This window comes from Convolutriloba macropyga, chromosome 15 (genome assembly GCF_964194025.1).
Source record: "Convolutriloba macropyga chromosome 15, txConMacr16.3, whole genome shotgun sequence".
NCBI lineage: Eukaryota > Metazoa > Xenacoelomorpha > Acoela > Convolutidae > Convolutriloba > Convolutriloba macropyga.
Window position 1 is genome coordinate 44,259,955 of NC_134482.1, and position 27,751 is coordinate 44,287,705.

General features: G+C 37.2%; 1 protein-coding gene across 1 annotated transcript in view; it reads left to right on the plus strand.

The window, feature by feature from the left end:
- LOC142354674 (uncharacterized) overlaps positions 1-27,751 on the plus strand; it is a 31,539-nt gene that overhangs the window by 885 nt on the left and 2,903 nt on the right. Inside the window, exons 2-4 of the mRNA XM_075407030.1 lie at positions 21,222-21,537; positions 22,141-22,270; positions 23,211-23,363. Coding sequence (XP_075263145.1) covers positions 21,222-21,537; positions 22,141-22,270; positions 23,211-23,363 — 599 coding nt within the window. The remainder of the gene's footprint in view (positions 1-21,221; positions 21,538-22,140; positions 22,271-23,210; positions 23,364-27,751) is intronic.

Here is a 27,751-nt window from a genome sequence, read left to right on the forward strand (position 1 = left end):
AGTTTTATCCATGGATCAAGCTGACTGAAATTGCTGTCAAATTTTCCTGGTGCCAGAGAGTTGAATAAAAGACTGGTCAGGAAGTGGTTAGGTTCGAGAGGCATCTCGTTGTTGGGAAGATCAGCAACATTTGTGTGAGGTCGTAAATTCAAGATGGCTTTGCTCTCTACCAGCAGCACTAGATGGGGCCAGCAACACTTGAGGAGGTCGTCGAAGAGAGAGTAACGCACAGGAGCCCAGTAATACTTGAAGAGGTTGTCGAAGAAAGGGTGGACCAAGTTGCCGAGAAGCCGTTACGCGAATTTTTTGGAAAACAGGGCGAATCAGCCAAAACGCGTGCGAGTGTGGAAACGGGGCTAACGAAGGTACCGTAAGTAGTTTTTAACTTCACCACACGGCGTTGCCATCTCGTCAAGGGTACACCCCCAACATACGCCCAAGAGGCGAAATTCCACGAGAAGTCATGTTTTTCAGGATCCAGAAAACGTCATGAACTATAAGTGGCGACTGGTTCTTCTCATTCCATTTGGATCTCATGAGCTTTGTAGGCGGGCGTTCTTTGACACATCCCTTCAAGAATTGGCTCATCATCTGCTGCAGATCTATCCATGGATCAAGCTGACTAAAATCGCTGTCAAATTTTCCTGGTGCCAGAGAGTTGAATAAAAGACTGGTCAGGAAGTGGTTAGGTGCAAGAGGCATCTCGTTGTTGGGAAGATCAGCAACATTTGTGTGAGGTCATAAACTCAAGACAGCTTTGCTCTCTACCAGCAACTTTTGAGGGGGCCAGCAACACTTGAGGGGGTCGTCGAAGAGAGAGAGAGAGAGAGAGAGAGAGAGTAACGCACAGGGGCCCAGCAATACTTGAAAAGGTTGTCGAAGAGAGGCTAACCCAAGTTGCCTAGAAGCCGTTACGTGAATTTTTTAGAAAATAGGGCGAATCAGCCAAAACGAGTGCGACTGCGGAAACGGGGCGAACGAACGTACCGTAAGCCGTTTTTACCTTCACCACACGGCGTTGCCATCTCGTCCAGGATACACCCCAACATAAGCCCAAGAGGCCGAATTCCACGAGATGTCATGTCTTTCAGGATCCAGAAAACGTCATTAACTATAAGTGGCGACTGGTTGCTCTCATTCCATTTGGATCTCATGAAAATTGTCGGCACGTGTTTTTTGACAAATTGCTTCAAGAAGTGGTTCATCATCTGCTGCAGATTTCTCCATGGCTCAAGCTGACTGGAATCTTTCCTGGTGCCAGAGAGTTGAATTAACGACTGATCAGGAAGTGGTTAGGCGCGAGAGTCATTTCGCTGTCTGTATCAAACGCTCCCAAACACAGCCAAACCGGGGGCCATACAGCGGCTTGGATTTCCAAGTCCTGATCATTTTAGCTACAAGAACTTTGTGTATTTTCCCGGTGTCAAGGCTCTTTACACTTTTTTTTGAGTTCTTCTGACGCTCCAATGAAATTGCTTCCATTATCACTGCACAGTAATTTCGGTTCACATCGTCTACCTGTGAAACGTCGAAATGCATTTAGGGATGCACCGGTGTTGAGATCGGGGCAACTTTCAAGGTGAACTGCTCACGTGGTCAAGCACGTAAAGACTAACCATAATGTTTTTTCTTTTTGTTTCCTCTATATAAAATGGTCCAAAGAATTCGACACCACTATTGTAAAATGGGAATTGTGTTGCGGCTGATTGGAAACGGAAAGCGGGAAGACGAGCCATGATTGGTTGTATGTTCTCCGCATTATATCTTCTGCATAAAAAACAGCAAAATGTTATGCTAAGTAGACATTTTCGCAAGCCAAAGACGTGGAATTGTTGCTGAACAAACGATTGACGGTTTCTGCTCCCTGACGAATGCATACGAGATGAGCATTTTCCAAGTACAAGCGTGTGATTGTGTCTTTCGCTTGCAGAATAATTGGAAATTCTCCATTTCAAGCTCATCGGGAGCAAAGTCAAGTCTTCAATTTGGACGGGGTATACAATTTTTATTGGGGATTGGGTTGAAGTCACGTAATTTGCAATTAAAATGAAGTTTGAAGCCTTTCATTAATGAAGAAATTGTCAATCGAAATGAACTCTGTTGAAAGCATTTGATAAAATGTCTTCGGGACAGATCAGTGTCATTGTTCTGGTATTGTTGTTCGCTGTCACAAAGTTTCTTTGCTCTGAACAGTAAGTTAAAGACAGTGGCTAAGGTGAGTAGCATTTTTTTTCCAAGACGAAAAACGTGTTGGATCTATCATTGGCTCCGGAGCATTTAAGGCTGTATGTGCTGTTGTTGCTACGACAGCTGGTTTCACAGGCCGAATATTGATTGGCTCTGAAGATGATCGAGACTTTTGTAACCTACCATACCCCAGGAGAATGTTGCCCAGCTCCAATTACTGCAGCTTCGAGTTCAAATTTAGGTTTGCTTGTTTGCTTTGTTGGAGCAACTTTGCAATTTCCAATAAGGAAACAAGTTTCTGTTACCTCTGAATGGTTTTTTGTTATTCGCAGGTACGCAGCTGTCATTGCAGCTGTTGAGGCATCAACGAATACACTTTACTGCTTTCAGAGTGTTGGAGACTTTTTAGTGTTCTGTGAATATGTACTTCAGGCATTTCGAGGCATTAATCTAATGTTTTCTGAAGTCTTCTGCTTATTTTACACGCGCGGTCGTTCATGCGACGTTCATCCAAGTTTTCAAATTTCATGGAGAAGGGTTTTGAAACTGAATGTCAAAAGTGACAGTATGCCAAGAGGGTCAAATATCGAGCATACAAGAGTAAATATTTTCCTTTGAGTATACTCAGTTGCATCCGTGGAAAATTTGCTGCTGTATGCGGAAAATTGCATCCAAGGAAAATTATGCTGCATGATGGAAACCACTGAATATTTGGCATCCTTTAGTTGACAGAGATGTCACTTTGCGGTGTTTTTTGCTAAATCATTTTGTACACAAACTGTTTTTTCTAACAATGCGGCATCTCTCATTAGAAGGACAGAGCTGCTATTCAGGGCAAGTTGCAATGCTGTGATTGCTCTTGCATTTTTCGCAAGATTCGTTTGTGTTGAATCTCTTCGGAGCAGTATTGGCTGACTTCGGCTTCAGATTCTGTTGCAATTGATGCTTTTGGTTCCTTTTCTGATTAACAACTAGAGAGTTTAAAGGTTAAGATTTGTAGTTTCGGTGAGCAGTTTTAGCGTTGAAGTTTGAGTTTCCAAAATTTTTCGATTTGGGGAATGTGTTTCTCATGTGAGTTTCCCGGTTATCTTTGTCATAAACTTGAGCTTGAAGCTCTAGCCATTGTTGGAATTCTGCAAGAGATGGGTCTGAGTGGATTTCAGTGAGACAGTGCTCGGTCCATTTCAGGATGAGATTGTGTGGAACCTTTTCTTGGCTTTTTCAAAAATGTTGTTGATTGAAACTCTGCTATAAAACCAAAATAATTCAAGTTCAAGTTTAAATGCGCTTGTTTGCTTTGTTGGAGCAAGTTTGAATTTTCCATTGAAGAAACAAGTTTCTGTTACCTCTGAATGGTTTTGTGTTATTCGCAGGTACGCAGCTGTCATTGCAGCTGTTGAGGCATCAACGAATACACTTTACTGCTTTCAGAGTGTTGGAGACTTGTTAGTGTTCTGTTAATATGTACTTCAGGCTTTTCGAGGTATTAATCTAATGTTTTCTGAGGTCTTCTGCTTATTTTATACGCGCGGTCGTTCATGCGACGTTCATCCAAATTTTCAAATTTCATGGAGAAGGGTTCTGAAACGGAATGTCAAAAGTGACAGTATGCCAACAGGGTCAAATATCGAGCATACAAGGCTAAACATTTTCCTCTGAGTACGCTCAATTGCATCCGTGGAAGATTTGTTATGGGTTTTATAGTGAAGGTGTCATTTTTCAGATTCCACTACTGTGCAAAGACTCTGACAATCTCACTGTTTTCTTCAATGTCCCTTGTTGTTATGTTATCCAGAACATCTGGATCATTAAAAATTTTGTGAGGCGGAAAAGGCCTTCCTGAAGACTCTGAATGATTTGATAAACTGTCTTTGAGGCATTCGTTACCGCATTTTGGGACTGGATATAATCATCCATATAAAAGTTTTCATGACGGCTATGACTACTTCGGGATATTTATCTCCGTTTTTATCAACGCATCGATTCAAAACATTGATCGCGCAGGATGGGGGCAAAAAATTAGTCTTGTAAATTGATACTATCGTATTTCATTGTCGTTTATCCACAGCAAATGAAGGGCTGACTGGTCAGTTGGGTTGAATGCAATTTGCGTGAACATGCCTTCGATGTCCGCGAGGACTGCAATTGGATTTTTACAAAAACGCGTAAGGACTCCAAGCAGGTTTTTAAGCAGGTCAGTACCTGTTATCAAGTTAATGTTTAGTGATTGTCCGCGCAGTTTGAAGGTGGCTTTTGGGACGCGCTCAACCCTGTCAGGCTTGTTAGAATTCTCAATTGAGTGATTTGAGAAACACCAGATTCGATCCGGCGGTGGATCTTGCATCTCAACTGGTTTCACGTAGTTTTTCTTAGTCAGTTTGCAGAGTCTTTTTATATTTATCACGAAGTTGAGGGTTACGCTCGAGTCGCTTATTCAAGCTTTTGACTTGACTGAGGGCGGAAACGTAATTTTTTTCCAAGGCAGTGTATTCTTAAAATCTTTTCCATTGAAAACAATTGATTTTTTCATTATCTGGAGGAACCTTTGATTAAAGGGAGATGAAGGCTTTCTGTCTGTTTGGGTTCCGTGCGATTCAGTTCTCCAGAACTGTGCAACTAGTTTGTCTAGATCGGGCTTGTCGGTTCAATTTCTTGAAACTTGGAAGACGAAGGCTTCCTTTGGCAGATTGGAGGATTTCAGATGGTTGTTTGTGAAACAATTTTCGTATTCACCGGCTAAGGTCCAACTTATTTTAGTTTGGACACCGAACGGTTGATTTTGATTTCTTTGAATGACATGAGGGGGATAGGTAAATGCAAAGGCGTTAGCAACAAGGAGGGCACCGATTTTGCCATAGGCAATATAAGGAAAGTGAATATGGCTTAGGTTGTTGAATGCTTCGCAATTTTGATTTCATTGGAAAACATTTGCGGCTTTGACATTCAAAGATGGTGTGCTGTACACTCGAGAGAGTTCAAAGGATATCTCTGTTGATTTGTAACTTGTAATGGTGACTGATTCGTTTATTAAAAAGGGAGTTAGGTTATTTTCATTTTTAAGGAAGTGAACAGGGAACTGATTGATGAGATTTGCATGGAAGCTCAAGATATTCTGAAATGGCATCCAGAACAAAACCACATTGACTACCAGGATCAATTAATACGTATGTGCTGAAGGCTTTTTTTCTTTCCAGAAACGAAACAGGGATGAGTTGAAGGTGCTCATGCCAGTTTTTTTTAGTGCATCGGGACTCTGGTTGATACTAAAAGACTGGTATTTACTTCTTCTATTTAGGGTTCGTCTTTGAGGGTTGGTTTGGTTCTCTTCGTTGATGGATTGTGCGTAGCAGTTGTCTGAATTCTTTTTCTCCTGGCCTTTTGCCTGAGAACTGTTGATTGGATTTTCAACCATTGTCTTGTTGTTTGACGAAAAAGAAGGCAGATGTTTTTGTGTGTTTTCAATTGAAAAACCTGCTGTTAGAAGTTTGATTTGTTTTGCTGGGTAATGCACTGCCGTATGATGGAAACCACTGCATATTTGGCATTGTTTAGTTGACAGACGTGTCTCTTTGTGGTATTTTTTGCTAAGTCAATTTGTGGTGTTGAATTTCTTCGGATAAGAATTGATTGACTTCGGCTGCAGATTTTGTTGCAATTGATGCTTTCGGTTCCTTTTCTGATTAACAACTAGAGAGTTTAGAGGTTTTGATGTGTAGTTTCTGTAAGCTGTATAAGCTTTGAAGTTTGAGTTTCCAAATTTAATGGAATTCTGATATGTGTTTCTCGTGGGATTTTCCCGGTAAACTTTATCATAAACTTGAGCTTGAAGCTCTAACCACTGCTAGACTTCTGCAAGAGATGGGTCTGAGTGGAGCTCAGTGAGACACTGCTCGGTCCACCTCAAGATGACGTTGTGTGGAACTTTTTCTTTGGTTTTTTCAAAAGCGTTGTTCATTAGAGGTGTGGTATAAGACCAAGGTTCTGAAATGCCTGAACAAATCGTTTCAAAAAAGACGAAAAAACAACAAAAGTCCGTTTATTCTGATGATTGATTTGCCAATATTCAAGTTGGTTGATAAAGGTGTTAACCACAATGGTTCGTTCACCGAAATGATTTTTCAGCACGTTTAAGATTGTCTGGTAGTACGACAGGTTGCAAGATTATGCGTATATCATTTCTGCAGATATTTTATTCGGTGTGTTCCTCTGATTACAGTGTTAAGGTGAATCATACTATGCAAGTTCTTGATTCTTTCATGGAAGCGAAGAGGATTTCCATTAGAGTTTTTCAACTTTAAGGGAGGTAAGTTAATTAAATGTTTATAATCAACGTTTGTGAACCATGAAACAAGGTTGAAATTAGCGTTTGATGCATTGGCTTGTAAGTTGGTTAAAAATAAATTACTTGGCCGATTGTTTGGGTGACAAAATTGGTTTTGTTTTGCGTTGTTTTGTGACTGTAGATCAACAAAATTTGGTACCTTTGCACCGCAGGGCACGGAAGATGCTGGAAAGTCAGAGGCAGTTTGAATTTGATGATTTTGCAGATTGTTTGGCGAAATTGTTGTTTTGAGCAAAATTGAGCCAAAAGTTATTTTTTCGTTAGTTCCTGGTTGTAATTCCGAGGAGGAAGTGATTAAAATTGCCGAGTAGTTTTATTAAGAAATTGATTGTGGTTTTGTGGAAACACACTGTTATTAAACTGATTAAACAATCGAGGATTCTTTGTTTCTCAAATAATTGTTACATTAAACTCCTTTTTCTTGTGAACTTCAAAATTTGTCTTTTTTCCCCCCAAAAAATTGTAATTAACCTACCAGAAAACTTATGAAACCAACTACCGAACTTCATTTTGGCTCTCTAACTCCAACTAAATTATTTGATTGATGAATAGGAGCTTTTTGTTGTTTTGAGGGCTAAAAGCAGCAAAATTATAAAACTTCGATGCGTTTCGGCAACAAGGGTTACAGTAACGGCAGAACAAGTTGAAGAAGTGTACTTGATTGCACGCAACTTGAAAAAAAATGTGAGTTTCAAAATTTTCGTTATTTCTCAAAATATTTTGCTTTATCTCTCTTTCTAGTTGTACACTCTGATCTGATGTTGCTTTTTTAACTGATGTAATCTATGTATCTGAGGGTTACTTTTTGTTTTCAGTTGAGACAACGTCTGATATCTCTTTCTGGAAAAAAACGTTTTTGCTGAAATATTTGAAAACCTTTGGTGAGTTCTGAGACCGTTTTCTCTACAAAGGCTCTTCATCTGATAATGGTAATGTCGGAATCCAATCGGGAAGGGAAATCACAGACGGCAACGTCTGAGACCGAGGATTTCTGCAAAAAAAATTAAGCTTTGCGGAAAAGAAAAATAAGATAATATTTTCTCTTTTTTGTTTGTTTTTGAAGAATATGGCAAGATTTTCTCAGTTTTTTGGGATTATTTAAGTTTTTTTCAGCCAATTTCTGTTGAAAAATTGACAAGAAACCGCTTCAGAGACGGGTTTGGATCGTCATAATTTTCTTTTGATAATAATATGAAGCCGACACTTTAGAAGCGCTTTTTTGATTTTATCTGGTCGAAACTGTTTTTTGTCAATTTTCGTTTTTGAAAAACTAAATGAACTTATTCAATTAACGAGTTTCTGTTGTCAAAAACGTTTTTGTTCATCAATTATACGTTTTTGGAAATCTAATTGATTTTATCGACGAAATCAGCATTTTTGCTCACTGGAAAAAACTTCAAAAGTGAAGTTGAACTTTTAAGAGTAAATTTTCTAGGAATTTCAGGCCAACAAGTTAGAGAACGTTTTTTGAATTTCTTTTTTCAAAATTTTTTTTGTCAACTTTCGTTTCTGAACAGCTTATTGAATTTATCCAATTAATGACCTTTTTGGCTCACTAGCACGAAGTTCAAAAATGAGGTTGAACTATTAAAAGTAGATTCTATAAGAATTTCAGGCCAAGAATTTGAAAAACGCTTTTTGAATTTATGCTTTCAAAAACGTTTTTTTTTTGTCAATTTTCGTTTCTGAATAGCTGTTTGAATTTATCCGAATATTGACCTATTAGCTCGCTAACAACAAGTTCAAGAGCGAGATTGAACTATTAGAAACATATTATGTAAAAATATCGAGCCAAGAATTGAAAAAAAACGTTTATTGAATTTCTGTTTTCAAAAACGTTTTTTTCCGTCAATTTCCATTTTTAGTATCGACTTCTTGCACTAAGAATTTGTCATTGTGTTCAAATAATTTTGACAACTATAATTCAAAGAAATATTGTCTAAAATGGCAATAAATTTAGATAAAAGGGGACAATTTTCAGGTTTTGTACTTTTTTCTTTTTTTGACCTGTAGAAAAACATTGATTTTTTTGAATTGATCTCACCGGGGAACAGGACTTCTTGAGTTGACATCTGAATCCCCGGGCAATCAACGACGGTGACCTCTGAACCGTAGTGGAAAACAGCCCTCCAGGGGTAACGTGTGACGCCTACAGACTGTCAGACGTTACCCATGGGTAACGTCTGACAGTCTGCGGGCCTCACGTCTTTGCTATGACAGTTGACGGGTGATGCATTTGTCTTGTGCCAGCATGTGCTCAGAATGTAGAGCTGTGAAGAGAATTAGGTCCGACATTTAGGGCCATAAAAGAAGGTTCTCTCCGAAGAAAGCTCACCAATTACTTGTTCTTTATATAGGGGAAAAAGTTCTCTAGTCAAAGAGTTATATTCAGTAAAGGTTTTTGTTACAGTTTTTTCAATGATTACGTGTTTGCTGGTAAACGTTTTCAACTTGTTCAAGTTTTCATGCGCTGAATGACTTCTCTTGACTTTATTGTTACACAACATAGAGGATGCTTTAGAAGTGCGCAATCAACTCCATCATTTCATTCAACCCAGACTTTATTTCACATAATTAATTCGGAAAAGAATGACTGTCTTGTGATTTTTATTAACACAGCCAGTCAGTAACACAAAAGTTGAAATATTCATTGACAGAGGTCTCTGTATCCGATCAAAACGCCAGGAGAAGAATATACACAGCATCAAACTATCCATCAAGTCTAGCATTTTCATTCAAAAAATACAGTTTTAAGACTTATGGCTATTCATGCTCGATATTTAACAAAAAAGTTAAATGACCGTAGCGTGTAAAATTTATCCCATTTAAAGGTTCTACTTAAAGTCAAAGTGTTGCAGTCAATATCAAATTTCCTTTTTAAGAAATGCTTTAAATTCCGAGAAGAAAATCACGAAAATCAAGAAAGCACTAGAATGGAGAAACTTGTTTGACTTCGAATAAGCTTAATGATAATAATCGTTATAGCTTGATGAATAACCACCCCGGACCCTAGTCCCAGGACAATTCAGCGCTGAATCTTTACATTCCCATATTATTTCACAAAATCAGTTCTGAATCAGTACATTTGCAGTCCAATTTTATGTTTTTATGAGCAGGACAAATTCAGGAAAACTTTTTAAATCATGATTTTGTACTTGACAGAATAGAACATGATTTTTACCATGATCAGACAAAAATCATGCAAAAGTGAAATTTTCGATTGTAACAAAAAAAACAATCATGACAGAATCGCATTAAAGTATGCATAGAAACTGGCGTCCGTCCCTAGAAAAAATATAACGACCTGTTACCACCAAATTGGGCTCGTTATAGTGAGCTCTAGTATAGTGAAGGGGGGTCGGTGGAAGGGGGCTCAAAGACATGGCCAAAAGTTACTTGGAATAACTGAAATAGATACAGTAAACATAATTGAAATCACTGCAGTACTTGGACTCTCGGCTGAAGAATCTAGCTTGTTTTCTAGCTTGTCGGTGGTGATACAACCCCCCTTCCCTCCGGATCTATTGTTCTTTCGTTATTCTCATATTAAATTCAGAGTATTTTCATGCCGAGTTTTTTTCTGAGATTTTTTCTTCAAGCTAAAATTTTGTTCTGATCAGTAATGCCACAGTCTGATTTTGTCATGTAGTTCAGAACAAATTCAGAGAAACTAGGTTGTCCTGATTTTTTACTCTGATCAGCCTAATTTTTGACATGATCATGATACTTGACAGTCCAAAATTCAGAACAAAAGTTATAATGATTCAGCGCTGAAAAAATAATTTAGTGTAGTCCGGGACTGTTGCTTGTTCGAAGCTTCTTTTATTAAAAATGACTCTTCGAGATAACTAAGAGTGCAGAGAATTTTCATCTCGAATCAACAAAAAACTAACTGATGACAATATCTCTGCTGAAAAATAACGCGACTCTCAAATTTAAACAAATTGTGTCTGTTGCACATTTCAAGTGGCAATGGGCTTGAATTTGGAGGAAACTGAAAACAATATTGTCACTAAGGACGAAAAACAAATTATTAAAAAACGTAAAAAAGTTAAACCGTGCATTTTTTTCCGTTTGCCCCGCAGTGGTAGTGTGTATATTAGTGGTTGCTCCTCAGCTTAGTGGGTGTATATTATCTGCTTCCCTGAGCCCTTATTTCGAATGTCTGATATCTAAAGCAAGTGCTCTCTAAAACGGCCATGATTATTGGTTCATTTTTGTTTAATCTGGATCATCACAGGAAAGGTTTTAGAAAGAAAAACGATGGAGTTTTAAGCCTTTATGGAAAAAAAATTCACAAATCTTGCTTGATTTAAATGAAAAACTTCCCAATTCTGTCCAAATAAAACAGAATCATTTGCACTCCCACTACAAGTTTTTGTTTAAGGCAACAAAGCAGAAAGTCAATAGTCGGCGTTAACGGCAAAAATCAGCAAGAGTCAGTTCAAAATAAAAAAAGTCACAAAAATCTAATATCAAGAAATATGAAGAAAATCGGATCTATTCAGTTTCGGCTGCCCCGGTGTTTTTTATGACCCCCAGTTGCAAATTATATGTTGTTATATAGCCCGTTACTATGTAAGAAAATAGCACGTAAAAAAATTTATGCTCACTAAGCTGGGGGAAAGCAAAACATAACAGATCCAGAAAATCCATAGGCAATGAAGAAGCAAAAAAGCTGAATATAATCTTGTCTTGTGGACAGTTAGCGCTTTTTCGTTATTTTTTTCGAAATTTTGTCGTCAACTACTGTCACAGACAACATAGACCAAAGAAAGTAGGCAAAAACAGTCGCAGGTAAACCAATTCTGGCTAAACAACGGATTAAATGCATGTACACCAATTAACAAAAGCAGTCCTCGAGTTTTGCTAAAATTTGTATGCCAATAAAATAAAATTAGGCTGATTTTTACAACAGTTTTTAATCAAACTGTAATTTTGCACAAACTCTTACATGGCTTTATTGGATATTACATACATAATTTTCTGCAGATAAGTTTTTTATTTTTTATTACTTACTTGGGACTAAAGGGTATAGATCTTTTTCACCAGACACAAAATTGTCTAGGACAGTTTTCTCGAGTATTACCTAGTAAATGAATGGTTTCTAGCCAATCAGAATTGAGTATTCCTAATCTTTATAACAAGATTTAAATACGTCCTATTATACGTAGAAAGTTCCAAAAAAAAGTTCATTTAACCTAATTTTAAGTAAACATAACCACGATATGTATCAATTAAGCTGGTTTTTGGCTTCATATTCTTAAACGAAAAAACCTGTTAATTGAACATCAAAAAATCTTTCCGTCTCAGCTTCACTGGTTGAATTGTACGTCTTTATGCTAATACCGGACATTCAGAACACGTTGCTTTATGATGTTGAGAACGTTGATTTGTACCGTTTCCTGATAAACTGAAGCTTTCGAAAGCGTGTTTTCACCTTCAATATGGACCCGCGACCCTCACTGGAAGAAGCAAATTTACAAATTTAACATCAACATCGTTTAAATTTGGTTTGTCGATAAATGCGGTTGGTAAATTGCTCCCGCGGAGGCGCAAATCCAGGCTGTCTTTACCCAAAATATCCCAAGCATCGTGTTTGTTATTGCCCAAAGTTGTCAATTTGTTAAAAGTTACATCCTTACCAACAGAATTTCCCTCAAACGCCCCCTGTGGACAACAATTTTGGAGCCACACAAACAATTATTCTTTTTTAATTAAAAAAGCAGTCGCCGAGGGTTCACAAAAAAGGACTCTACCCAAAGTTTGCAAACATATTTGAACAACTGTTTGAACAAAATCTATAATACCCTTGACTAACAAGAATTCGAGAAAGCAGAGCTGGGATTGGTTAGCGATTGCCGGAGTCAGTAACCCTGGTATCTGGACAATTTTAGAGGAAGCCCTCAATATGTTTGACTGGGTCATCTTCTTTAGAAGGGCTCAACAAAAAAGACAAATTCCAAAAAAGTTGTAAGACAGAACATTGATGCATTCTTTTGCTCATTTGTGTGAATTAATTAGATTTATCACCAAGAAGGCAAGCAAGTTTTAAGCGGTTCGATACCATTGATTTCGTGTTTAACCTCATCGTGCTTTAAAGCCATAATCAATTGAGTTAGCAAGTCAAGTAAAATCATGGTACAACATTGAATCGTTCGGGGCAAACAAGCAGGTCGATTTACGATCTGTAGCATACGCAAGGGCTCATGAAATCCTTTAGAATACCACCGTACACAATGGCCTGAGATACGATGTCGGAAAACGGTGAGCAGCAGACTATACCAAGCTCCCAAAGAATTAGTTTTCCTCCCTAGTGCAGCTAAAATATCTCAGAAAACGATTGGCCAATTATGAAGACGTTAGAGAAGTATACTAGTAGCATCAACGAAGATCTAAATAAGCGATATTTAATTGAGGTTCCGGATGCTCACAAGGTTGAAAACCGGTCCGATAAAAATTGGTATTTACCCTATCACCTGGGTTTTAATTTCGAACCAATTGTACGCACCCGCTAAGGTGCGTAGGGTGCTCACTGGCGCATAAAAACTTCATGGAGTCTCGCTGAATAATCCCTTGCTCTTGAGCCCTGATCTGCTCCAAAACCTTTTATATGTACTTCTCCGCTTCCCACAGCAGCAATACGCTGTGTCTGCTGACATCGATGGAATGTTTCTACAGGTGGGTGTATTAACCTCAGATCAACCATCACTTCGACTTTTGTAGCAGGAGAACCTCACAACAAACGTTGTAGTGTATCAATATACGCGCTATTTTTTTGGGGCTAAGGACTCGACCACCTGCGCCAACTATGAATTTCAACGAAATGCGAGAGACAATGCCAAATTTTACCCCGAAGCTGCGAAAGCCGTCCTTGAAAACTTTTACATGGACGATTACCTTGACTCAGTGGAGACTCCTGAGAAAGCAATCAATAGATCTAAGGAATTGGTACATCTTCTCCATCTCGGTGGGTTCAAGCTTAAAAAGTTTATAAGCAATGTGCCAAATCTTGTGGATCGAATTGATGGTTCTCCTCAACCTACTGAGCCCAAGGTTTCTGTTTCAAGCCAGGAATATTCATTGCGCGTGTTTGGGCTAAAGGGGGATCACACTTATGACACTTAAGTTGTGAGTAGGGGTACAAGCTGCGCTATCACCAAGCCACTTACGCAGCGCTTGGTCCTAAGTCTTTTCTCGACTTTTCCCATATTTGTCTTGTCGCACCGTTTGCTATTGGTGCTTGACTGCTATTAAAAGACATCTGGCGTGTCACAAGACAACATTGGAATGATGAGCTCTCGCAAGACAAGGTTCATAGATTCTTGGTTTGAAGTGCGGACTTACCCAATCTTGAAAACATCAAAATTCCTCAAAGTTGTTTTACTGGACCCTTTGGTAATGTAGAGCTGCATATGTTCGGTGACAGTTCCCAGGATAGTTTTTGTGCTGTCGTATTCCTTCAAGCCCGAGTATCAACTCCTCCTGGCGAGGTGACAACAGTGTTTTGTTGCAAACCGTGTTTTCGAAAATTTGTAGCATACCAGAGTTGACCAATGGAACACGTCGCTAGCTGACGCTATCACGCGTGGAATGTCCGCTAAAGCTTTGCAACTATGAAGTTTGGTCAAAGGTCCGCAATTCGGAACTAATTCTCGTTTCCCGTTCGTACCGAAGAAAGACGTCATTAATACCTTCAAATTTGGCGACAACCAAGCAGTCACTATAGAAGACACTGTATCTCTGGCTACATCTGTTAAAAACAGACAATTCCCGTTACTTCGTTATCCCCTTTTGATAAGTTTAGTTTTTATTAAAAGTACTTGCGTATTGCCGCATACGTTCTCCGGCTATTGCTGAAACATGTCAGCTACCGTAACCTCGACGGTAGCATTTCGGATCCTACTGAGTTTGACGAAGTCGAGCGTCATGTCCAGTACTTGGTGCAAGGAGAATCCTTTCAATCTGAATAAAAGGACCTTCTTGAACAAAATTCTGTTAAAAGGAGAAGCCGAACTACTCCACATTTGCCATTCCTTAGCTCAAATCAACTAACCCGTTCCTCTGGCCGCATCAAGCGGTTAATGGAGGATGAGTTTAACGTAAGGTACCCAATCATCTTAGATGCACGTCATACGTTTGTAAAAACGTTCCCTTAACACACCCTCGTAAGCATTATCATGAGGGCCTTGAGTACCTAAGATCAATTGGGCAGGACTATTATAGAGTACTGAAACTAAGATCGTCTTTGCGTTCCGTCAAAGTACACTGCTTGAGATGCCGAGAAATCCAAGCTGTAACTATGCATCCAATCATTTCTGACATACCTAAAGAGAGACTGGTTTACCAATCTCCTCTCTTCACAAACACCGGCATTGACTACTTTGGGCCGTTCTATGTTACGGCCGTATTTCAGAGAAAAAGAGGGAATTCGTCTTCACCTGTCTCACTACTCGCGTCGTCCATTTTCAGATAGTTACATTATGGAGACCAGTTCTCGTGTTATGGGAGTTGAGCACAAGCAGTCCATAGGGGTACACGTAGGGGTACACCCGCAATGATTTGGCGGACAATGGCACTAACTTTATTGGAACGGTGAAAGAACTCCGAGAAATTGTCCAAAAGTGGAACATTGTCAATGTTGAAGCTGAGGTCGCTCACAAAGGCATAAAGTGGAGGTTCAATCCAACCAGCGCACCGCATCAAGGTGGTATCTGGGAGAGGTTGGTACGCAGCTTCAAGGGCGTGTTGTAAGCTATCCTTGGCACGCGTCGCCTCACGGATGAGGTGCTGCGTTCTACCTTGTGTCCCATGGTGTATGCTCTCAATTCGCATCCTTGCGATTTGAACCGTTCGATTTGAACGCTATAACTCCTAACCATTTTCTCTTAGATGAATTTGACCATCGTAAACGTTGCGCCCAAGCGCAGTCGTACGCTAATGCGATTTGGTCACGTTGGATCAGAGAGTACGTACCGACGCTGAACCGACGCTCTAAGTGACAGGCGATTGCCGAGCAACACCTTAAGACCAGTAAATTGGTTTGGATAGTTGAGGAAATCAATTTTGGGGTAACTACCCTACCGCTTGGATTGAAGAACTGCGTTACAGCTCTGATAGCGTTGCACGCTCCGCCGTTTTGCGTGCGTCAACCATTTAAATTGTCCGCCCGCTTGTAAAACTTTTACCAGTTTTCTCAACATCTTCTTTAGGACCGGATGATGTTACGTAGTAAATGAACGAATTTTAGTCAATCAGACTCGAGTTTCTCTAATCTTGCAAAATGAGATTTGAATACGTTCTAATATATACGTAGAAAGTTCCGAAAAAGTTCATTTAACCAACTTTTATGTAAATTTATCCAGGATATGTATCAATTAAGCTGGTTTTTGGCTTCGTATTCTTAAGTTTTCTAAACAATTGTCGACTGAATACGAACCGATTTGACGTCAATGACATCAGACATAAAAGTCTGTTCATTGAACATCAAAAAACCTTGCTGTCTAAGTTTCACTGTTTAAATTGTTTGTGTTAATTCCAATACGTTGCTTTCAGAACACGTTACTTTATGATGCTGAGAACATTGACATGTACCGTTTCTTGATAAACTGAAGCTTTTGGAAGCGTGTTTCCAACCTCAATATCGAGGCCAGTTTCTTGGACTATTTCACTTTGATTAATTGGTTTCGTATGGGACCATACGGTCAGCGAACGTTCTATCGAGAAATAGCTTGATCTGGGACGCTTTTATTTGGGACTGTTTTGTATTAGAATTCTTGATCTCGAATTTTTTGACTGAGAGTAATTGATCGTGGACTGTTTCGTCCGGGGGTGTTTTGTCTGGGATTTTTTTATCCTGGAGTGCCCGGGCCGAGGTGTCAACGCTAAAAAACGCAAAATTATGTAAGATTGGCGTTGAATGCGTTGAATTTATGTAAGATCTACGCCTGAGCGTTGATCTTACATGAATTCAACGCATTCAACGCTAATTTTACATAATTTTGCGTTGATTTTGGCGTAGATATTCCATATTTAGCGTTGAATTTTATCGTAGATCTTACATATTTAGCGTTGAATTTAGCGTTGATCTTACATAAATTCAACGCATTCAACGCTTATCTGATTTAATTTTGCGTTGAATTTTAGCGTAGATCTTACATATTTAGCGTTGAATTTTAGCGTTGATCTTACATAAATTCAACGCATTCAACGCTTATCTTGTATAATTTTGCGTTGAATTTTGGCGTAGATCTTACATATTAAGCGTTGAAATTTAGCGTAGATCTTACATATTTAGCGTTGAATTTAGCGTTGATCTTACAAAAATTTAACGCATTCAACGCTAATCTTACATAATTTTGCGTTGAATTTTGGCGTAGATCTTACATATTTAGCGTTGAATTTTAGCGTTGATCTCACATAAATTCAACGCATTTAACGCTAATCTTACATAATTTTGCGTTGAATTTTGGCGTAGATCTTACATATTTAGCGTTGAAATTTAGCGTAGATCTTACATATTTAGCGTTGAATTTAGCATCGATCTTACATAAATACAATGCATTTAACTCTAATCGTAAATAATTTTGCGTTGAATTTTGGCGTAGATCTTACATATTTAGCGTTGAATTTTAGCGTTGATCTTACATAAATTCAACGCATTCAACGCTAATCTTACATAACTTTGCGTTGAACTTTGGCGTAGATCTTACATATTTAGCGTTGAATTTTAGCGTTGATCTTACATAAATTCAACGCATTCAACGCTAATCTTACAAAAATTTGCGTTGAAATTTAGCGTAGACCTTACATATGTATCGTTGAGTTTTAGCGTAGATCTTACATAAATTCAACGCATTCAACGCTAATTTTACACAATTTTGCGTTGAATTTTGGCGTAGATCTTACATATTTAGCGTTGAATTTTAGCGTTGATCTTACATAAATTCAACGCATTCAACGCTAATCTTACAAAAATTTGCGTTGAAATTTAGCGCAGATCTTACATATGTAGCGTTGAAATTTAGCGTAGATTTTACACATTTAGCGTTGAATTTAGCGTTGATCTTACATAAATTCACGCATTCAACGCTAATATTTCATAATTTTGCGTTGAATTTTGGCGTTGATCTTACATATTTAGCGTTGAAATTTAGCGTAGATCTTACATATTTAGCGTTGAATTTAGCATCGATCTTACATAAATACAATGCATTTAACTCTAATCGTACATAATTTTGCGTTGAATTTTGGCGTAGATCTTACATATTTAGCGTTGAATTTTAGCGTTGATCTTACATAAATTCAACGCATTCAACGCTAATCTTACATAATTTTGCGTTGAACTTTGGCGTAGATCTTACATATTTAGCGTTGAATTTTAGCGTTGATCTTACATAAATTCAACGCATTCAACGCTAATCTTACAAAAATTTGCGTTGAAATTTAGCGTAGATCTTACATATGTATCGTTGAATTTTAGCGTAGATCTTACATAAATTCAACGCATTCAACGCTAATTTTACACAATTTTGCGTTGAATTTTGGCATAGATCTTACATATTTAGCGTTGAATTTTAGCGTTGATCTTACATAAATTCAACGCATTCAACGCTAATTTTACAAAAATTTGCGTTGAAATTTAGCGCAGATCTTACATATGTAGCGTTGAATTTTAGCGTAGATCTCACATATTTAGCGTTGAATTTAGCGGTGATCTTACATAAATTCACGCATTCAACGCTAATATTTCATAATTTTGCGTTGAATTTTGGCGTAGATCTTACATATTTAGCGTTGAAATTTAGCGTAGATCTTACATATTTAGCGTTGAATTTAGCATCGATCTTACATAAATACAATGCATTTAACTCTAATCGTACATAATTTTGCGTTGAATTTTGGCGTAGATCTTACATATTTAGCGTTGAATTTTAGCGTTGATCTTACATAAATTCAACGCATTCAACGCTAATCTTACATAATTTTGCGTTGAACTTTGGCGTAGATCTTACGTATTTAGCGTTGTATTTTAGCGTTGATCTTACATAAATTCAACGCATTCATCGCTAATCTTACAAAAATTTGCGTTGAAATTTAGCGTAGATCTTACATATGTATCGTTGAATTTTAGCGTAGATCTTACATAAATTCAACGCATTCAACGCTAATCTTACACAATTTTGCGTTGAATTTTGGCGTAGATCTTACATATTTATCGTTGAATTTTAGCGTTGATCTTACATAAATTCAACGCATTCAACGCTAATCTTACAAAAATTTGCGTTGAAATTTAGCGCAGATCTTACATATGTAGCGTTGAATTTTAGCGTAGATCTTACATATTTAGCGTTGAATTTAGCGTTGATATTACATAAATTCACGCATTCAACGCTAATATTTCATAATTTTGCGTTGAATTTTGACGTAGATCTTACATATTTAGCGTTGAATTTTAGCGTAGATCTTACATATTTAGAGTTGAATTTAGCGTTGATCTTACATAAATTCAACGCATCCAACGCTAATCTTTTCATTCCATTTCAGACCACTTTAGGATTTCAAGTTTTTTTTCGTTAAGTCAATTTTTTTACTGTTTCGACCCCTGTACTTCACAGGTGAAAAACTTGAGGTCAAAAAAAAATCATGTTTAGTGCTCTTTTATAGTGCAAAATCCAATTCAGAGCATGTTACGATTTCAAATATTTCAAGTTTTTTTTTTCAAAAATTTAATTTTTTTCACTGTTTCAAACCCCTATACTGCACAGGTGAGAAAAGTGAAGTCACCAAAAAAACACTTTTTAGTGCTCTTTTATAGTGCAAAATCCATTTCAGACCTTTTTACGAATTCAGAACTTTTTCAAGTTTTTTTTCCAAAATCAATTTTTTTCACTTTCTCGAACCCTATAATGCAAAGGTGAGAAACATGAGGTCAGAAAAAATCAGTTTTAGGGCTCTTTTATAGTGCAAAATCCAATTCAGACCATGTTACGATTTTAAATTTCTCAAGTTTTTTTTCCAAAAAACTAATTCTTTTTACTGTTTCGACCCCTATACTGCACAAGTGAGAAAAATGAAGTCAGCAAAAAATAACTTTTGAGTGCTCTCTTACGGTGCAAAAACCATTTCAGGCCATATTAGGAATTTAAATTTTTTTCAAAACTTTTAAAAAAAATTTAAAATTTTCTCAGTACGCCTCATATGGTAAATGCGTTGAATATGCTAAGTTAAATACTACGCAAAATCAACGCAAAATATGTATGATCTACGCTAAATTCAACGCAAAATATGTAAGATCTACGCTTTATAAGAATTGGGGCTCTTAAGGAAACCAAGGTACTGTGGCACAATGGTAGAAGAGGCGATAAGCAAACAGGAGGTCTGCAGTTCGAGTCCCTTACGCAACTGGAGATTAATAGTTCAATTTGACGCTTTGATTTTTTGTATGATCAGCGCTAAATTCAAAGCAAAAATATGTAAGATTTACGCTGAATTCAACGCTAAATGTGTAAGATCTACGCTAAATTCAACGCTAAATATGTAAGATCAGCGGCAACTAGCGTTGACAAGTCGGAAAATTCACCGCAATTTTCTTACAAAATTTTGCGTTGAATGCGTTGAATTTGAAGACAAAAATTCAACGCATTCAACGCAAAATTATGTAAGAAAATTGCGGTGAATTTTCCGACTTGTCAACGCTAGTTGCCGCTGATCTTACATAATTTTGGCCAAATTCCTCGGCCCGGGATTTAAGTTTGGATAAATCAGAGAAGCATTTATTCTAATTAGAAAAAAACAGCGGTATGGTTGAGGACTAAAGAGGTGACGACTGAAAGTGTTGACCTACATATTTTCATTGGTCCAAAAAATTTTTGTTATAGTTTACAGGCGGCAAATGAGTCATCTCAATAACTTAATACACTTAAACTTTTTTCGGCTACATTCCAAATGTCTATTAATGTGCCCTGTTGCGATATCTTTCGGGTGTTACTTCATGTGTGTGCGTGCTGTATTCCCGGGTTGACCAAACTTACCAACCATAAAAAGTTCCATAATGGTCCCATAAAGTTCCATAAAAAAATTCTTTTTATGAACTTGCTATGGTTTGTAAGTTTCCATAATGGTCCATTTTATGGTTTGTAAGTTTCCATAAAAAGAATGATGGTCGTGTTATGGTTGGCAATATATCATTTATATATATCATTTATATATATATATAAACCAGTACATTATCGATAACATAGCAAGGAACTATGATGGATAACGCTTTTAAAAAGACAGTGCATGCGTTATCGTCCATTTCATTTTTCAATCACTTGAACACCCCTTTCCCCACTCTCAATCATCTCGGTGATAACCGCAGTGTGGATTCAACAGTCATTCTGGAAAATATTCAAGATAACCATTCGAAGTAGGCTGCGATTGTCATAAAAGCTAATCTTTGGAGTTGGTTGCTTGTTGATCTGTTGTATTGACAACCACCGCTATGTTAACCAAGTTAATTGTTTTTAATTCTTAAAAAAAAGTTGGTTGCTTTATACCGACAAACTCTACAATAGTAAACTACCGGTTGCTGCGTGGCTAATTTTTTTTCAATAATGGAACGATTTTCAATAAATTTTTTCAAAAGATCTTGATTTATAGAAGAAAACTGCATTCATTTTTCTTGTTTATTGATTGATCGGCTTTTCAGTGTTGACGAATCAGAAACATTCGTTAATCTATCAAACGAAGGAGCAATTTTGGTCTGCCTCGAGGATTCAATCATTTCTCTAGAGAAACTAATAAGCCAAAAATTCAACTTTGAATTCTGCCTGGAACATTTAAAACCCGTCGAACCCCAGCCGCATGCTTACCCTCTCGGCCTCACAGTCCAAAAGTTAGCTGGAAACTCTGGAATGTTTCTGAACTTCACATTTGATCACAGATTGATAGATGTGAATGTCTGTTACGTAATAATAACAGATTTCTGTTCACTTGTGACGAAAGGAGAGTACAACTTTGAACAGGTGAGAGCCTATAAATCAAATCAAAACAACTCGGTCGCAGACTTTTCTTCAATATTGCTGTAACTAGTATTTGGATCTTTCCGTTTGTGCCCCCCCCCCTCCTAGTAAGTTAAGCTACCCCCAGTTACAGAGCACGTGCCACTACATAGTAAATCATCATATAAAAATATGGCACGTGCGTCGGGGGGGGGGGGGGTTACAAATAATATGCGCCCACTAAGATGGGAAGCACAAACGGAAAAGATCCCTGGATTTTTTTTGAGAACAGGTTGAGAATTTTGTAAAATTAAGTTTTTATTATCCGAGAGCCAATATTTACTGAATGATTAAAACTGTTTTTAACTTGATGCAGGCCATGTTTCTCATAGAACTCAATGGTTTGACAGCCGAAACACCGAGAAAAAAAATCGGAAATGAAAACCCATAAAACCCCCCTTTCCTTTATGACTTCAATTATAGCCTACGTGTTACTGGGTATTCTGATGAAGGACTTTAGTACTTTTCAACGTAGCACGAGCACAATTAGGGCGTAAAGTAAAAATCTTATGCACACAAAAGTTGAGGGAGGGGACATTTTTTTCATTCTTCACGATTTTGTTGCAGGTCCAACAGTGTGACCGTTGTAAGTACTTCAAAGTAAACAACGTCACCCCTCGTCCATCACATCCAGAAATCCGGACATTCAATTCCAAAGAGGAAATGCAGGCATACGAGGGCCAGGAAATGGCTGCCCGGGTTGAGAAAAAAAATGCAAAAATATATAAGATAAGCGGTGAAAAGTTAGTTTTTTCACCGCAAATTTCGTACATAATTTGGCGGTGAAATGCGGTGAATGCGGTAAAATTATGTAAGTTCACCGCTAGACTAAGCGGTGATCTTACAAAATTTCACCACAATTCACCGCTAAAATATGTAATTTCCCCGCCCTTACAAGGGTCCGAACCTCTCACCTCCTGTATGTCGTCCACTTCTTCTTCCACTGCGCCATCTCTCACTAAATTCTATTATTTTTTATTTGAATATAAATCGAATTCACTCTACTTTCTGCAAAACATGCGCGGTGAATTTTTGTAAGATTTGCAATTTTTAGCGGTGAAATTACATATTTTAGCGGTGAAATGTGGTGAATTTTTGTAAGTTCACCGCTTACTCTAGTGGTGAAATTACATAAATTCACCGCTTAGAAAAAGTGTCAAAAAGATGTAAGATTAAGGGGTAGTTTTAGTGGGAAGGCAAATCTAACAACTCCTCCCACACTCACCATTAATTTCACCGCATTCTTTGCTTATCTCAAACATCTTTAACAATTTTTTCTAAGCGGTGAATTTATGTAAGTTCACCACTAAGTTGAGCGGTGAATTTATGTAATTTCACCGCATTCACCGCTTGTCTTACATAATTTGGACACTTTTTTTTCGAAGCGGTGAATTTATGTAATTTCACCGCTAAACTCAGCGGTTAAATTATGTAATTTCAGCGCTACCAGCCGATAATGTTTTTTTCACCGCATTCATCGCCTGATTTATGTAATTTCACCGCATTCACCGCTTATCTTACAAAAATATCCGCATTAACCGCTTATCCTACATAATTTTGCGTTGAATGGCGGTGACACCTCGACCCGGGTGCAGTTTTTGCAAACCCCCCAATAATGTCCTCATTTTGCATTGACAGTGAAGCACAAAAACAACTGAAAAAAGATGTTTACAATTCGGCATCAGATGATGAAATGAAAAATGCAGCAGCTCAGGGTTGTTTGCCCTCTACTAACGATTGCATTTTGTCTCTCATATACCAGGCGTGCTTCGATCCCGAGGCTACAATTCGTAAATACTAGAACAGTTTTTTTCCTCAAATCATTTAGAACCTCAACACGTTTATATGTGAGAGCAGTTAATGTTCGGTTCTGGTTGACTAAAAATTTTTGCATTGAATTTGAATATCATCTGAATCTAAGTAAAGAGCCGTTTTATTACTATAATTGATCTTTGGAAATAAGATTAAATAAAAAATGCTCGAAAAAGTAATAAAAATTAGGCACAATCATCATTGGGGTTTTGTTAAAAATTTTTTGAAGCCAGACTTTTTAAAAGCCATTTGCAAATGGTAACAATTGCAAAAGCTAATATGCACCTTTACATTTTAATCCGTAATGAGTAATTTGAGGGTTTTTTTATGCAATTTTTTTGCGCCTATGTTTTTTCTTTCATTTCTGCCAAATCAAAATCTATCTTGTTATGTTTTGCGGAAAACAGCGATAAATGCAATTATGTATACTTTTTAAGAATAAGTTATTAAGTTATTTGCCAAGTAATGCAAAATATGTCTTTTTTTTCTGCCTGACGATGTATAATTCAAAAAGCTCAAGCATGCTATGTTTTTGCCAACCATTGCCGAAACACGAAAAAAAAACTTTTCCGTAATTTTTACCTCCCAGTGCGACATCAACCATGACGAGTCAACACCAGATCTTGCATTTCCACAACACTTTTTCACAGTTAGTGCAAGATATTGCTAATCCCAGGAAGCAAAATACTGTTTTCAAGATCTTGGACAGATTTTGTGTGGTTTTCCAATTTATCTGTGTGCTTTTCAAAAGGTGCAAATTAAACTGAAACTTCAGCAAAAACGAAGCAAAACTAAAATCAGCTGTTGTGATCATAAGAGCTGCTCAGTATTAGGTGTTACTGGTTTTCAGGGTTACTCTGTGCAATTCAAACGTTCCAAATGAAAATGATAACATCAGGGTCATTACGTCACCAATCATACAAATTCGGCGGAGTCCTTGTTTGCGAAAAAGGAGTGGCAAAATTTTGTTACTTCATTTCGAGTGGCATAGAATTGGTTAAATTGTGGATAACGGTGACAATAACAACTGCGGACAATTGTTACAATTGTTCCGTTACTGATCTTAAAAAATCACGTTTTTACGCCCCAAATGACCACAATTTGTGAGCGGGGAAATTGTCATAAATGTCCGCAGTTTTGAGCATTATTTTTTATTCCAATTCCATTATATGCTGCGATCTACTTTAAAGTTTGATTATGCTGCGATTAACTTACAAAATCAATTGTCAGCTTTGTCCACAATTTAGATAAAACGTTTAAAGAACAAGCTGCAATGATCTTAGCTACACACCGCTGTTTTTTTTTAAGATCAAGTGACACTGAAGTGAGGTCAGTGGCAACCAATTTAGTGGCATCAAACACAAATAGAAGCAGAAGTAGACTTTATTATAGATAGCCTCAGATTATTTTAATACGAATTACTCAGTGTTGATTTGTGTCATAGATAAAAACAGCCTTTGGATTCTGTTAAAAAAAACCTGCAAGACTGTTTTTTATCAATAAAATGGGACTTGTGGTAATTTTGATAAAAAGTTCTTCAGCAGTGTTTCAATTTATAGATAAAGTTGGTCTTTTTTTTAGTTTAATAAAAATCCCCCACTCCTATTTTCTTTTCAACAGCTATAATTCGGGTCTGAAAACAGTTTTTGAGCAGATTGACGAAAGAGATACAGCAAGTATAATTGTATAATTAAAAAAGCATTAGAGAACTTCTCCAAATTTTCTTTACTGCGATGAAGCATCTAAAATGGCACACGCAAGTTGCCGATAATTGTCATTGAGACAAAGGTTGATAATTGTTGTCGTAATGGTTATTTTTGTTTTCTTATATTATATAATCTGATTTCTCAGATGGCTTTTTTCAGATACAGCTGACAGAAATTGAAATATGTAGATATTTTTAATTACAGTTGTTATTGATTTAAGTGAAAAAATTTTCTAAGATATTTTTATAAAAAAAAATCCATCACATAGTTCATCAGTCATTGCTGGTCACTCCTTGTTCCTCAGGCATTTGTAGTAGTTATTTGTTTTCTCTGTTCGTCGGTCATTTTTAAAAAGTATTTCTCTGTTAGTGTTCTTTCATCTATCAGATTTTTTATTTAAACCCTAATCCGATTCTTTAGGGGCAATAGTTTTCCTTCTTACCGAAACAAAATTTAAAGCAATTAAAAGCAATTAAAACAATTATGCTAACTTCTAACTTTAAACGGCGGATAATAGAGACTTGGTGGTTGCGGATAATAAAGACGCGGATAATAGTGACATTAAAGTTGCGGACAACAGCAACCTGGACAAGAGTGACAAAGACTTCAAATCTGCGCAAGTTATTGACGTTTCAAACGCGGAAGGTAGAGTGGTTACCTTAGAGTTAACTTAGAGTGGATATGAAAGAGACGTAATTTTGTACAGAATAGTGACTGAAATCTGTCCGGTTTCTCGCGCGCCATCAAATTCCGCAAACGCGGACATTTGTGTCAAATTACTTCAAATTTGGGCAAATTTGAACTAGTTTCCCTTGCTGCTACTGTTGTCCGCGAAAGCCTATAAAGCTCTATCTTAAAACATGGGAGGGTGGACAATGCTGACTTCAGCAGACGAATTTGATTGCTCAAAATGTAGGATTGGCGACGTAATGGTAGTAAGTCTGGGTTGAGAAAGCTTTGTTTCTAAACAAATTTTTGAGAAATTGAGGTTCAAAATAAAACTGATCTTGAGACAATGACGGACAAATGAAGCACCCACCTTTGGGTTTGTTCGTAAACAGTCGGTTCCGAAGGGACCCTAAAATTGCGTTCACGTACATAGCAAGTGCCATTATTGGAACCTACACTCAAATTCCGAAATCAGTCAACTTGTCAAACGCTTTCAGCTTAGCATGTTTGATCAGAAAAGACATTCTCTCAATCAACGAAGAATATTGTCAATCTTGTGAAGCACACGTGAACAAATTCAAGCATTGCAGGTTTGCGTTAATGCCAAATGCGAAAGGCATAGCTCTAACAAATTGGAACAAATTGTACGACTGGTACGCCAGTTCCAATCTTGAACACGGAAACCCGATCAAAATGCTTCCTCTAAATAGTGAACTGGACAGAGCGTGTCTTATTAATGATGCTCCTAATGGAAAAGATCTGGATGTTTATATTGGGTTGACAAAATATCGGCTGGATTTGTTCAAGGAGCACAAAAATTCAAAGACTTATTTTGAATTTAATTAACATAAAGGCTTCTATTGTACAAAATGTAACGAAATTCAATTGAAAAATTCCTTTCAATAAGCTATGCTCTTTTGGAAATCAACTGCGAATTTTGAATTTAATTAACATAAAGGCTTATAATGTACAAAATGTAACGAATTTCAGTTGAAAAATTCCATTCATAGATAAAAACGGCTTTTGGATTCTGTTAAAAAAAACTGCAAGACTGTTTTTTATGAATAAAATGGGGCTTGTGGTAATTTTGATAAAAAGTCCTTCAGCAGTGTTTCAATTTATAGATAAAGTTGGTCTTTTGGTTAGTTTGATAAAAATCCCCCAGTCCTATTTTCTTTTCAACAGCTATAATTCGGGTCTGAAAACAATTTTTAAACAGATTGACAAAAAAGATACAGCAAGTATAATTAAAAAAGCATTAGAGAACGTCTCCAAATTTTCTTTACTGCGATGAAGCATCTAAAATGGCACACGCAAGTTGCCGATAATTGTCATTGAGACAAAGATTGATAATTGTTGTCGTAATGGTTATTTTTGTTTTCTTATATTATATAATCTGATTTCTCATATGGCATTTTTCAGATACAGCTGCCAGAAATTGAAATATGTAGATATTTTTAATTACAGTTCATATTGATTTAAGTGAAAATATTTTCTAAGATATTTTTATACAAAAAATCCATCACATAGTTCATCAGTCATTGCTGGTCACTCCTTGTTCATCAGGCATTTGTAGTAGTTATTTGTTTTCTCTGTTCGTTGGTCGTTTTTAATAAATATTTCTCTGTTAGTGTTCTTTCTTCTATCAGATTTTTTATTTAAAACCTAATCCGAGTCTTTAGGAGCAATAGTTTTCCTTCTTACCGAAACAAAATTTAAAGCAATTAAAAGCAATTAAAACAATTAAGCTAACTTCTAACTATAAACGGCGAATTTTAGAGACTTGGTGGTTGCGGATAATAAAGACGCGGGTAATAGTGACATTAAAGTTGCGGACAACAGCAACCTGGACAAGAGTGACAAAGACTTCAAATCTGCGCAAGTTATTGACGTTTCAACCGCGGAAAGTAGAGCGGTTACCTTAGAGTTACCTTAGAGTGGATATGAAAGAGACGTAATTTTGTACAGAATAGTGACTGAAATCTGTCCGC